The following is a 13829-nucleotide window of genomic DNA, read 5'->3' on the forward strand; positions in this document are numbered from 1 at the left end:
ATTGTAACTAGTCAGATAGAACGGCCTTTGGCCAAAGTCTTACATAGCCAACGGCTGATACAGGACTATAATGGAATAATAATAATAATAATAATTCATTCTAAGTACTTAAAGCTTCTAGAGGCCGCGTCATTCGTTGTCAACACAGGACTCTCTTCACCGCGGCAACTTTCTCTTTGCAAGGCCTATCCATCGCAACATCCTTTAGGGCAGTTGTCATGTTGATTCTGCCCATTAGAATTGCAGAAGTTGCAGCTTGAGAGTTCTAGAGGCTGTTCTGGTGCTCCCTTTTGCCGATGTGTTTTCGGGCCGTCCTTGGTTAGAGCTTCGACAAGATGACAGCAGCCAATTGTATTAAAAGAGATCGACGTCTGACTAACACGTGCGCCTCTCTAAATCACATGCGGTTCCTTGGTGATGGTCTGAATCGATTTCAATTCCAGTCTACCTGTCTCATCGAAGAACCAGTAGTTTGGATCGATAAGGTCTTCGATACGAATACCTGCGTTGTCCGCGACATATCGATCTGCACCTTTCTCTATTAGCATATTGAACCGGCCTGGTTCAGATCCACGACCAATTTTCCCGTTGGCAGATACCATTCCGTCGATGGCCTTCCGTAGCGGTGTTGCTCCTGTTTCAACTTTGGCCTCCAGGTTGGCGCCGTAGTCGAGCAAAAGCGTCGCCATGGCCAATATCCGGGGCCCCGTGAGTGTTTTGATAGCATTGATGGCCATTACTAAGTGCAGTGCGGTTTCTCCTGCCGCTGTAGTAGTATTGATATTGTACATTAAACCCTTGGGAATCTTTGATTTTTCTTACTCTATATTGCCTAGGTAGTGAACTTTGCCTGATTTTCCTTTGCAAACCCTTGAGCGATCTTTCTCACCTCCTCATCGCCAAGTTCCTCAAAGATATCGAATCCCCACCGCGACTGCACGTTGAATCGTTTGTGTTTCTCCAATTGGCTGAGTTCTTCGAATGCATCCTTTGGCAATGCCTTTACCTGTCCATTGCTTTTGATACGGCTCGGCGTGACGCTCTTGGGCAGCACCACGGTGCCGCGCTGGATGCCCCAGCTAGCGAGGAGTTGCCCACGGTCCATACCTAATCTGTGACCTAACACACCGACAAGGTCATCATCCATAGTGCGTGGCTCGCCTGTCTGGTTGTTGCCCAAAGGAGAGTATGCTTCAACAAGGATGCCTTTTTCTTTACAGAAGTCGAAGAGAGCGGGTTGTTGGAGGTAGGGGTGTGCCTCAATTTGATTGACAGCCGGGACGACGTTGGTCTTAGACAAGAGATCTTTTAAGCGGTTGATGGTAAAGTTGGAGACGCCGATTGCACGGACTTTGCCAGTACTAAGTAAGTTTTCCATGGCCTTGTAGGTGGTGGCTGGGTCAATGTCTACGAGGTCGAAAACGCCATCGTCACGCAAGGGGAACCACTTGCCCTGCTTGCCGTTGAAGGCACTAAGATGTTTTAAGTATGCGTTGTGAATTTATATCAGGAAGCTATACATACACGGGCCAGTGCATGAGAAACAAGTCAAGGTATTCAACACCAAGATCTCGGAGCGATTGATTGAGCGCTGCCTCGACATCTTCTGGTGCGTGCTTGGTGTTCCACAGCTTTCCGGTTATGAAGATTTGTGAGCGTGGGACGCCACTTCGTCGAATGCCATGGCCTACTTCCACTTCGTTGCGGTAGATGGCTGCGCAGTCGATGTGGCGATAGCCCGCCTTGAGTGCTGTTTCCACTGCTTGCTCAACCTCACCGGGCTTGGCTTGCCATGTACCAAAGCCAAGGGCGGGTATTTGTGCACCCGTGTTAAGGGTGAAGTGTGTGGGAAGGGCCATGACTGTTATGGTGGGACGTCAACTTGAGGCTGGTGCAGCCAACACAAGATGGAGCAGTGTGTATAAGTAAGAGAGTGCAACGGCCGGTTCTCTGTACAACATCACGATATATATCTGCATTGTAAGTATTTCCGATGTAGCAGTGAAGCATGGGGCTGGGACGGAGCAGTTGCCCTTTGCCGCAACCCGCAACCTGTAGCTCCGCGGGTGAATTGCTTCCGTCTCCGACGAGCTAGGAACCGACGTTCGCCCCGGAGCGGATATCCTTCTCATTGGTCTGTATTCCTCATCCACCTACATCCACAACCATGCCCTCAGACGGTGCCACTGGGCTATCGCCAGCTTCCACAAATTGTATGCCAGAGCCCCAATGAGAACCTCTGAATCCTCAGGCGCCCATGGAGCTGACCCGGAATAGCACAGACAGGCAGCATAGTACCCCAGAAGCGGACCGCCGACGCAGCTCATGGCAGGCAACGCATGGTCAAAGTCACGCGAGCTTGCGATGTCTGCAAAGCAAGAAAATCAAAGTGTTCAGGTGGACAGCCATGCGAGAGCTGCATGCGCCGCCGAGTACACTGCCAGTACGAGGCTATCTACACAAGAGGGAAGAGGACCGCGCTTCGTGCCCCCGACCCGGCGGCTGCTGGGCGTTCACCTCCCGTCAACATGCAGCAGAGAAGCACTCCTCGACCTCCTCACCGAGCTGAAGTGATTATGGCTGATCCATTCGTTGCCGTTGCTCAGAGCGCCAATGATGTGGACCCGCCGTCGCGGGCTTCCCCGGGCCTCGAGGTAGCTGGGCAGTACTCAGACACCACGTCCGGTCTCTCATTTCTCCACCGCGCCTGGCGTCGCATCTCGAACAAGGAAGGCTCCCAACTTGTCAACGGTCAGCTTGGGCTAGCCGAAGACAGCCAACTGCTTATGAGTGCTGGCGACAAACCTTTTCGAGAAATTGGGCAAATGCAAATGCCATCAGCAGATCGTAGCCACGCCTTGCTAGATTTGTATTTTGATGTATGCATCGCAACCTATCGACTACTTCATCGGCAAACGGTGGAGGCCTGGCTAACGTGCGTTCTTAACAACATTCAATGCAATATTACACTTTCCAACGGTACGTAGGTGCGCAAAGGTCGCAACACAGAGCCTATCTTACTGATTTGTTTCGTCAAGGTATCGGTCATGCAAAAACAGCAGTGGTGCTCTCGGTACTTGCAATTGCAGCTTTCCACGAAGAAAAGGCCAAAAGCGACATCGCATCATCGCCCGAGAACGAGTTGAATGAAGAGCCACAGAGCGAACTCTTCTTTGCCGAGGCTGCGCGTTTGATTGCGAGCGAAACGGGTATTCCACAACTTGAGTCAGCTCAATGTAGGCTTATCCAGGTTTTGTATCTACTCATGTCTTGCCGATTCAATCAAGCGTGGTACGCTTTTGGTCATGCTCTCCAAATCATACCGGCCCTGGGCCTGCATCGAAGAGACGATCGTAAAAGACCCGGATCTACCACTAAGCGCGATTATATTGAACAGCAGTGTAGAAAGAGAACATTTTGGGTGGCGTACATTCTGGACAAGTACCTCGGCGTCATTTTTGGACGTCCCAGGCATTACCACGATGACGATATTGATCAAGATCTCCCAGACGCCATAAATGACGAAGACATGACCAGCGATGGGCCACGGAACTCAAGTTCGGATGACTGCCACCTGGAGTCGTTGATATGGCATGCACGTCTTGCACAGATTGCAGAGCGAATCTCGCGCGAGGTGTATTCCATCAAGCCGGTATGCCAGATTTAGATTTTGCGCCAATATTGCACTGACAGTGCGACATCCAGATACCAAACAATCTCCGCCTCGCTGCTTCCCATCGTCTGGGAGCAGCGCTGCGTGAGTGGAAGTCTTCCCTCCCTCCATTCCTAGGTTCCGTCAACCCGAGTAGCCTGATTCCTACTTTTCGCCGGCAATCCATAGCCTTGAAGCTTTCGTATTGCCATGCGGTCATGTTAGCCCACCGCCCTTTTCTTCTTAAGAACACCCTACGCGATAACGGTTCCATGCAAGATCTTGCACAAGATAGTCTCGATGAGTGCATCGTAGCTGCGTGCTCAGTGCTAGATGCAGTCGACCGCGTGGCGCGTGAGGGTCGTATGTTTCACGCATTCTGGTGGACACACTACGTCTGCTTTTGCGCATTGCTTGTGGTATATGTGTCTATTATACAGGATACCTACCGAGATTCAATGTCAGTAGGCGATCGCCAGAATATGCTAGATCAAGCTGAAAACTGCCTGCAACACTTGGCGCGGGCCACAGCCTCTAACTCCCCATCACGGAGATATAGCATTATCCTCCAGGAACTTCGTGCTGAAGCTAAACGAAAGACGGCTGTCCCAACTCAAGAGTATTTACCGCCATCGTCGGCTACAACTGTGGCCGGCAACCCAATAACGTTACCTGTAGAGGCTGTGAATGATCCTGATCCGTCGAATCCAACTCTACAGATGTGGCAGCCTCTTTTTGGTAGTCCAATGGACATGACAACACCAGGTTTAAAAGACTTTTTAGACGATTGGCAGACAACCGACTGGCTTGACCTTGACTCTTCAGCATTTGGCCCTTTTCCTGAGATGGATGGTGGATGCTATATTAGGTGAAATACGGCAGATACTTGATCACCGAAACGATTGTATATGTATTCCTTTGCAATCTACCTCTCTTCTTCACCGCCCAGCCGCTCTAATATCTACAATGTGTATCTAAAAAGTGGCGATTTATCACCCATATCCAGGAGTTGTTCATCGGTGTATCGTGCGCGAATCTCATCCTCACTAAGCTTTGCCTTCCTTGAGTTACCCCACTTGTACGACAATTCAAGCAGGAACGCGACAATGAAACCACTAGCACCAAAGGCGAGTGATAGCCCAAATCCTGTCTGATATTTAGGCTTCTCGTTCTCCAGATACATATAACTACCAATTACGCCGCCAATGTTGCCGATGCAGATATTGAAAGCCACGCCAATAGCTCGTCGAGAAGTTGGAGCTAAGTTGTTCGCCGCCCAAGAGCTTCCTGCAGGTTGTACCGGGTAGATGCCCATGCATGTAAGGATGATTGCAAAGAAAGCAGGGCCGAGGTTGCCACCAAGATTGCCATCGAAAGAGATAATGACTGAGTAGCCAATGAAGATCAAGCATAAGGGGATCGCAACGAATGGCAAGCGCCAGTAGAATCGATCCGAGAGCTTAGCGAAGAAGATCGAGCTCAAGGCTCCAGCCACGTACGGCGGGACCGTCATGAGTTGCGCATTTGTGTTGCTAAATCCCATGCCCTTGGTGATAGTGGGCAACGTAAATTTGGTTCCTGGTGGCAATTTAGTGCATGGAAGATAAGTAAAAGAACGTTTCATACCGTAGGAGCAGGCCGAGATACAAAGCAGAATGTATGCCTGCATATAAAGACGCCAATTGCAGAGGACCATTTTCAAATCAGTCCACTTGAATTCGTCCTTCTCCTCCTCTCCATATTTTCCTCCGTCTTTGATGAATCGTTGGAGCTCAAGGAAGCGGATTTCGTCGGGTTTGAGCCACCTTCCGCTCAATGCAGGAGAGTCGATCAGGAAGAAAAAGCAGGAAATGCCGAGGCCAACGGTAGCGATGCCCTCGAGCAGGAAAATCCATCGCCAACTAATCACGAAGCTGGATTAGCATATTCGAACAATCGCAACCCATGGTCGTATACTGTGTGGGATGGCAACTATCACCGTATCGAGGAGGGGTCAAGCTAATTTGAAACCACTTACCCTTCGTATCCTCCGATGCGGTCCATCTTGGCGATGGCCGCCGCAAGCAGACCACTAAAGGCCCCAGACAGTGCCGACGCACAATAAAAGTATGAGATTCTTGTAGCAAGGTGTTTCGGCATATACCAGTAGGAGCAGAGGTAAACAGCGCCTGGAAAGAAACCAGCTCTTGGACTGCTTAGCAAAGGATTGCAGTCTACAGTTGCGTATAACTCACTCGAATACACCAAGAAGAATCCTGGTTATCAATAGGCCAGCAAAGTTCTTGACCACACCCATCATCGTCATGATGATGCCCCAGCTAACAATAAGGATACCCAGATAGTATGATGGTCGTCTGAACTTTTTTAACAGCATATTCGACGGAACCTCGAGCAAGATGTAGGGTACGAAGAAGACTGATAGAACAACGTTCCATTCAACGCCATTCAATCCAAGATCGGTGACCATTCCTTCAATTTTAGCATTCTATTCAATGTTAGCGATAGGATTTTGTCAGTCTTTGGTGAGATGTTTACGCCAATATTCGCTCGATCTATATGAGATATGAGGTAGAGGACTGCCAACATGGGCACGAGACGAATGTCGACCTAAGAATTTCAATACAACAAGATCGTTCTCAGTATCGCATTAGTCTACCTTGCGTAGTACTCTCTTCCTCTTTTCCTCTGGATAGTTGATGTAGAAATCAGCATCCTCGGGTGCAAGCCCCAAAACTTGGATGTTGTCGATCTTGACCATCTGAGGCGCTTTTGAAGCCTGGATCGAATCCACCGCATCGTCGACGCAATGAATTTCGTTCTTGTCAATGGTGACCATTGTGCTGCGTACGTAGCAAAGATGTTTGGAAGATATGGAAACGTAGCACAAAAGCTTTACACAGTCGAAACTCGTGCCTTCTACAGAAGCTTTGATGCCCCAGGGCATGCCCCAGGGCTTTATACCCTTCTCTTAGCTATGTTAACCCTGCAGGTAAGTGCCCCAGCGTATGGAGAATTGCTTAAACCCAGTCATTTAGTTTTCTGGGGAAAGCCAAGTGCGGGGAAATCTATTCACACCAAACTCCATCTAGACATGTTCAGCTGCGCTAAGGCATTCCGATGGCGTTAAGATGGCTTCCGCACGAATCAGAGGCAAATCCGCCTTTGTCGGATATATGCAAGTGTTTCCGGAACACCATCGTTCCATATCCTGACTTCAGTGCCATACTAATAGCACGTCTTTCACTACAGTTCATATCATACTTCATCGACCATTCTTCTACCAACTACTTCGGGGTGAATCTCCACAATCATGGCGCCTGCACATATTACTCTTGCTACTTCTGTGCCTCCAGCATGGCCGCCCGCTACCTTCTTAGATATCCACAAAACTAATTTGCAGCCGGATGAGTCTACGATACAAACTGTGGACGCACTAGTCCGACATCGTGCGCGTCAAAGTCCTAACATCACCATCGTCTCATATCCAAAGTCGGGGACAAATTTTGTTGACTACTCGATGCAACAACTAGACGTTTTTGCCTTTAGGGTAGCCCGTCATTACCAGGCATTCATTCCGACAAGGAAAAGCTCATCAGAAAAGCCTATAACAGTAGCGCTGCTTGGTCCAAGTAGCTTTGAGTACTTAGTCACGATGCTGGCTCTAGCCAAGCTTGGCCACACAGTGTTGTTCCTCTCGACCAGGATATCTCAAGCTGCCATCGACTCACTGCTAGCGACAACTGGTGCCAGATATCTATTAGCGGACTCTCGATATGCTTCCACGGCCTCTGAAGCTCAAAAGAGCCTTCCTGACTTGTACATCAGTCAGATAGTCACGTCAGACATCTTCGAGTTTCCCATTGAAGTCCACGCAGATACTCGCTTGGATTATCAACTCGATCATAGTATCGAAGCTTCAAATAACATTTTCATCATCCATTCTAGCGGTGAGTAGCATATCAAGGCTTAAATGGCTCTTGTTAATTCGGCTCAGGCTCTACTGGACTGCCAAAGCCCATCTACCAGCCTCAGAAAAGCACAATTGCAAACTACGCCATCAGCATGAACATGAAAGCGTTCATCACCCTACCACTCTACCACAATCACGGCATTTGCAATTTCTTCCGTGCAGTGCATAGTGGGAAATCCATCCACATCTACAATGCCGACCTTCCTCTTACACAGCCACACCTCATAACCATCTTGAAACAGCATGACTTTCAGATTTTTTACGGTGTTCCCTATGCTCTTAAACTTCTCGCAGAAACAAATGAGGGTATCCATCTTTTGAAGCAACTCAAGGTTGTTATGTACGGAGGAAGCGCTTGTCCAGATACCCTGGGCGACTTATTAGTAGAGAATGGAGTAAATCTAGTCGGTCACTATGGAGCGTAGGTTTCCGTCTTGACATGCATTCTTCATACAAGCTAACAAGACGCAGAACAGAAGTGGGTCAGCTGATGACATCTTTCCGGTCCCAAGGAGACACAGCATGGAATTATGTTCGCGAAACACCAAAGCTTTCACCTTTTCTTCGATGGGTCACTCGCGGAACCAATCTGTATGAATGCATAGTCTTGCCAGGGTGGCCGGCAAAGGTAGCGTCCAATCTTCCCGATGGTAGCTACGCCACAAAGGATCTCTTTGAACCGCATCCAACTATTGAGAAAGCTTGGAAATATATTGCTCGCCTCGACGACACTATTGCATTGCTGAACGGAGAGAAGTTCAACCCAGTCATGATGGAGGGCACCATTCGATCGCATCGAGCTGTCAAAGAGACCATCATTTTTGGTTTCAACAGACCTTGCCTAGGCATCTTACTTGTACCTGCAATTGAAGGTATGTCCGAGTCTGAAGTCATTGATGAGGTATGGCCTGTTGTCGAAGCAGCAAATCAAACGGCAGAAGCATACGCAAGGATATCCAAGGACATGATTCGGGTCTTGCCATACAATTGCCCATATCCCCGTACAGACAAGGGAAGTGTTATTCGACAAGCATTTTACAAGGAGTTCGCAACCGAAATTGAGAATGCATACGATGCTGCGGCAACAAGCCATGGTGATCTGAAAAATCTCACTGGCTTAGAACTGGAGGACCACCTTCGCTCTATCTTAATCAAGCACACGCCCTCTGCAAAAGATATAGATCGTAAAGCCGACCTTTTTTCTCTAGGAGTCGACTCTCTCCAATCCATCCAGGTGCGAACAGAGATTCTGAAGACTGTCGATATTGGCGGCAACAAACTTGGTCAGAACGTTGTGTTTGACTATCCGACAATTGAATCACTCAGCGCCCACCTTCAACGCCTTCGTACCGGCGAAGGAGAGCAGCGGTCGACACTAGCTGAGCAAATGGGAGATCTTGTATCCCGATACAGTTCTTTCGAGCCTGTCCAAAAGGGACGTTTCATTACGCTTACTGGTGCCACAGGCTCTCTTGGAGCCCATGTCCTCGTACAATTAGTTAGGCGTCCTGACGTTGACGCAGTTCACTGCTTAGTACGCGCAAAGACCAACGGCAATGCTATGCAACGTGTCCGAAAGTCACTCCTAGACCGAAAAGTCTACCATGCGCTATCACTCTCAGCGCGCAGAAAGATACATGCACTAGCAGCAGATCTTTCCGATACTCGCCTCGGCCTAGATGACGCAGCCTACACTGGAATTGCTTCGAATCTCACTGGCGTCATTCATTGTGCCTGGAGCGTCAACTTCAACAAGAATCTTGTTTCTTTTGAAAAAGACTGCATAGCCGGCGTTCGCTATCTCATTGATCTCTGTCTGGCTACATCTTCGCCAGCGCCTGCAACTTTTGACTTTTGCTCGTCGGTCAGCACAGTTGCGCGATGCCCTGATTTGCACACGCCTGAACAAGTGGCGGAATATGATTGGGCTCAGGGTATGGGATATGCACAGAGCAAGTGTGTTGCAGAGCACATTTGCATGGCTGCCGCGGAAAAGACAAGTATCAAGGCTCGAGTGCTGCGCGTTGGTCAGATCGTGGCTGACACGGTGCATGGAGTATGGAATGTTACCGAGGCCATTCCTCTCATGATGCAATCCGCGCTCACCGTTGGAGCACTTCCCAGGCTACAAGAGTCGCCAAGTTGGACGCCCGTTGACGTGGTTGCGAAAGCAATAACGGAAATTTCATTCAGCGATGCCGGTTCTGTGGTTGCGAACGTCACAAATGCAAAGACGTTTTCTTGGACTGATCGGCTTCTCCCTGCATTACGCGAGGCCGGCCTTGACTTTGAAGAGGTCGAACCCAAAGAGTGGGTGCGGAGGCTTCGCGCATCGAATCAGGATCCAGTGGCCAACCCATCCATCAAATTGGCTGATTTCTTCGCGTCAAAGTATGACAATGACACTTTCAGTCCTACACGGACATATGAAACAGTCGTTGCGCGCTCTTACTCGCCGTCACTAGATGCTGCTCCTGTGCTCAGCACAGATTTTGTCAAGACTTTCGTCAAGCAATTTCAAGCCACGGCATGGAGGGCGCAGACTTCCGATGTCACAGAAAAGAAGAAGTTTGTCGTTTTCACTGGACCTTGCGGAAGCGGTAAATCGACTATAGCGAAAAACCTTGCTGGCCGCTTCAAGGCTTCGTTCATCGAGGGTGATGATCTGCACACAGCAGACGCCGTCACCGTCATGGCCGCAGGTACACCACTCGATGACCAAGTTCGGACACTCTGGCTCGAACGTCTCAAGCAACGGGCTCATTACATTAGCACTACTCTAGGCTATGATCGCATCTTCCTTTCTTGCTCTGCTCTGAAGAAGTCTTACCGCGATCATCTTCGCAGCCTCTCTAACGACGATGTTGATATCACTTTCGTGGATCTGCAAGTAGAGGAGGAGGAACTTGTACGTCGGATCAAGGAGAGAAAGAATCATTACATGAAGCACAGTATGGTTGAGAATCAGATTGATATCTGGGAAAGACCGGATGATTCAGAGACAGACGTACTTCCGGTCAATGCTGGGCAGCCTGTCGAAATGGTCATTGAAGAAGTGGCAAACCTTTTGGACGCCCTTCATAATATTGAGGGAACAACTTAATCCATAGATTGGAATAAACAGATTCGGAAGACTGTATCATGTTGTTCAAAGTATATACTACTCATGTAAGCATGACTTCATTCAGTGATCCAGCCCAACCTTCCTTCCTCCATACTCACCTCCATCTGATCTAGCCTGATTAGATCTGATTAGATTAGATAATCAAAACGACAAACGGATCAGTTAATCTGCATCAACTTGCTCACTTATGCAACGACAATTATGCATGATCTTTGTGTACAAAAGGATAGTGAATCACATGTGTTATCTTCTCTCAATTTCTTTTTCCTGCAATTCATGGTTATTGCCTAGAATGTGCGGTTCTTATCGTCGGCAAAAAAGTTCCAGCAAACGAGTGTGTATTTCATCTATCGAACGACCCTGAAAAGTTACATCCCTTGTATCCACCAACATTCAACTGAACTTGCAACTACATGCTGCTATCAATGATTCTCCATGTAAAGGCAGTCGGCGAACGCAGTTTGAACGTTTCCTCTGGGGCAGTTGATGCAGCCTCCGATGTACTCGCCATCAGCCTCCTGAGGAGGCTCAGAGTGCTCGCATTTGAACACATGGAGACAAAGGTATCTATGAATCTTTGGTCTGTTTCCTTCGAATGTAACATCCGTGCTGCAAGTGACAGTCGCATCGATTGTGGTTCTTGCCTCAAGGGCGGAAGAGCTCTCAATAGGATTAGCAATAGTAGCCATTGCAAGACCAAGCAATTTGTAAGGAGAAGGCTCGAGAAGCGTTCAGACAAAGATACAATTTACGGTACACAGAGGGAGGAACAACAACACCAACTGTAGATACTATTACTAACTTACCAGTCCAAGCACCCTTTAGATTTGAAATTCCTACTTATTTTATGCCTGTCATAACCAGCAGTTTTATGTATGTGTTCATCTATTGTCGTTGATTTGTAACTACCCTTGCACAAGCAGACGAACATGTCAAGAGTTTGGAGGCCAGCTATTTGACTCAGGTGGTGAGGGATGAAGAGGATGAGAAAGAGAAGAAAGGATGCATCCAAAAAAACTGCGTGCGTGTTGTGCGTCACTGCAGCAGCTACTGTAGCAACAGGTCTAATTGCTACATGCGCGTCGACAGCGTTTACTTCGATCCATGGAGTTACACCTGCAGCGGGACCTGCAGCGGCGGTTTTCTATACACCGATTGTTCTACAATTTATTGCATGCGCGTCCAAACCGACGGCTGCTGCTCTGGATGCGTCAGCTGGGTGCGTTAGTAAGTTTGGATAGGAAGGGTAGATAATCTGGGGGAGCGTGAGGGGGTGGCGGGTGAGCGTATAGGGTGAGCGTATTGGGTGAGCGTATCGGGTGAGTTTTAGGATTGAATACTGCCACAGAGTTGGCTGCACTACGTACTATGCCTCATTTTCAATATTTACGTAGCTGCACTCTGTATCATTATCACTATAGTGGTAATGTCATCCCGTAGCTGCCGGCTGTCTTCTTAACATTTCTGTGCCCTGCCATAGTTGTTGTAAAGTGTACTTAATCTGTAACCTAGGCTTATGGCTCTGTCAAGATATCCAGTAAGGTGTTTAGTGAGGATCTTATTGCATATAAGTACGCTGCATGCAGTTTCGATCACAGCCTGATCAATCGCCCCATAGTAACCTCATAACACATTCGCTACAATAGCATGGATTATTCTAGCCAGAAGATGCAACGATGATGTCTATTCTTACTGTATGAAATCCGATAACACTCAACCTGGGTCTGCGCCCCCCTTGGCAGCGTATGTCTTGATGTCTGTCATCAGTACACAATTTGTTGGATACTGGCCCGGTACCGACAATCGTATCATACGCTAGGCATCGGAGTCAAAAATTAGTTGAAAAGGACAACCGCACGCGCGTGAGCGAGTGATAGTTTAATACTTCATGTATGCAAAGTTGTCTAACGGGCTATAACCTCGGACATATTTCCCCAGAGGCAGATGGCCCAAATCGTACTGGAACATACGATTAAAAACCCGAACATCGTGCTGTCGGGTGTTTTCCGACAGCATGGTAAGTCTATATACATACTATGTAGAAGCAAGACATTGGTGATGATCGTTTTAACAAGTTATATCAGGGTCTTTGTCTGTTCTTTCTTTCTTAGTTGGAATTTACAAGGGTGCTAGGATAAATTAGGTATTAAGCAGTATTTCATATGCCTAGCCGGCAATGAATGCAGATCAGCTGTTACACTAGTGGCGCAATACATAATCCAAAACGCAGCAACAAAAGAATATTCAAAAGAGATAGTGTTGGTGACAGTGGTAGCCTCTGGGCCAAGTACAGGTCCTCCGCCAAGGCACTACGTATGCCCTATCAGAGAAGGTCATACCAGTGGTACTAAGAATCGAAAAGCAAAATTTCAGCTTATCTCATCCCGCCGCATGACTTGTATGATTGGCATCAAGCCTCATAACTCGAGTAATTTGGGAGATTAGAAGTGCACCCCAAGAAAAACCCGGATACCATGGCTGCACACTGCAACCCTCACGGGGATGATCCAATATACATCGCGCGAGCTGAGAGACACATCATCTGCATATATAATCTGCAAAGACTATTTATAAAGTTGTCCTCAATGGGGTGTAACAGTGTTTTTGTGAAGAGAAGACTGATGGCTTACCCCATGTTTACCTCAGTAACCACCACTTCTGTAATAGTCACCCGATCTATCAAGGGCATCAGGGCCCATGAGGGGCTTTAAGAAGTGCCATCGGATCGGAACAACCTGTAGTTTTTACTGTCGTCCCAGTCCATTCTTCGTGCAAGTCTCCCTTCTGCCGCCCCTGCAGAATTATTACATACTGCGCCATGATCCTGAAGTAATGAGTTTTAAGTTCACGCATCGCTTTCTTACTCTCCAAGACAGCTTGCACAGCAGCTACGCTATCCTGTGGGAAAATATCAGCTAGCCAATTGCATGTGTCTAAGAGAAAACGGCCCAATTTGATGCTGTCCAGAAATGACTAGGAAGATGGCGGCAGGTATCTCAACATTGCCTGTGTTATCAAGATCAGTCAGACCAGAAGCTCATTCATGCGCACACGCAGAACATATGCTTACCTGCATACACTCC

General features: G+C 48.1%; 6 protein-coding genes across 6 annotated transcripts; 2 read left to right on the forward strand and 4 right to left on the reverse strand.

Moving 5' to 3' along the window:
- Positions 1 to 392: 392 nt before the first annotated feature.
- Positions 393 to 737, reverse strand: COCCADRAFT_8853 (uncharacterized protein; the record flags this gene model as incomplete). Its single annotated transcript, XM_007718663.1, has 1 exon — positions 393 to 737. One exon carries the CDS (start codon positions 735 to 737, stop codon positions 393 to 395), a length of 345 nt encoding a protein of 114 aa, XP_007716853.1.
- A 95-nt stretch (positions 738 to 832) lies between these two features.
- COCCADRAFT_40703 (uncharacterized protein) lies at positions 833 to 1859 on the reverse strand (the record flags this gene model as incomplete). The annotated part of the gene is made up of 2 exons (XM_007718668.1): positions 833 to 1472; positions 1525 to 1859. 2 exons carry the CDS (start codon positions 1857 to 1859, stop codon positions 833 to 835), a joined length of 975 nt encoding a protein of 324 aa, XP_007716858.1.
- A 308-nt stretch (positions 1860 to 2167) lies between these two features.
- COCCADRAFT_40704 (uncharacterized protein) lies at positions 2168 to 4524 on the forward strand (the record flags this gene model as incomplete). The annotated part of the gene is made up of 4 exons (XM_007718669.1): positions 2168 to 2213; positions 2278 to 2979; positions 3039 to 3652; positions 3706 to 4524. 4 exons carry the CDS (start codon positions 2168 to 2170, stop codon positions 4522 to 4524), a joined length of 2181 nt encoding a protein of 726 aa, XP_007716859.1.
- An 89-nt stretch (positions 4525 to 4613) lies between these two features.
- On the reverse strand, positions 4614 to 6488 carry COCCADRAFT_40705 (uncharacterized protein; the record flags this gene model as incomplete). Its single annotated transcript, XM_007718670.1, has 6 exons — positions 4614 to 5230; positions 5279 to 5553; positions 5670 to 5837; positions 5887 to 6137; positions 6188 to 6259; positions 6309 to 6488. The coding sequence occupies 6 exons, from the start codon at positions 6486 to 6488 to the stop codon at positions 4614 to 4616; spliced, it is 1563 nt and encodes a 520-aa protein (XP_007716860.1).
- A 474-nt stretch (positions 6489 to 6962) lies between these two features.
- COCCADRAFT_8857 (uncharacterized protein) lies at positions 6963 to 10725 on the forward strand (the record flags this gene model as incomplete). The annotated part of the gene is made up of 3 exons (XM_007718664.1): positions 6963 to 7599; positions 7647 to 8043; positions 8094 to 10725. 3 exons carry the CDS (start codon positions 6963 to 6965, stop codon positions 10723 to 10725), a joined length of 3666 nt encoding a protein of 1221 aa, XP_007716854.1.
- A 443-nt stretch (positions 10726 to 11168) lies between these two features.
- COCCADRAFT_108077 (uncharacterized protein) lies at positions 11169 to 11450 on the reverse strand (the record flags this gene model as incomplete). Its single annotated transcript, XM_007718671.1, has 1 exon — positions 11169 to 11450. A coding segment is annotated over one exon (282 nt), but the record flags the coding sequence as incomplete, so codon positions are not given.
- Positions 11451 to 13829: the final 2379 nt, after the last annotated feature.

The sequence above is a fragment of the Bipolaris zeicola genome (assembly GCF_000523435.1).
Source record: "Bipolaris zeicola 26-R-13 unplaced genomic scaffold scaffold_247, whole genome shotgun sequence".
In the NCBI taxonomy this organism is placed as follows: Eukaryota; Fungi; Ascomycota; class Dothideomycetes; order Pleosporales; family Pleosporaceae; genus Bipolaris; species Bipolaris zeicola.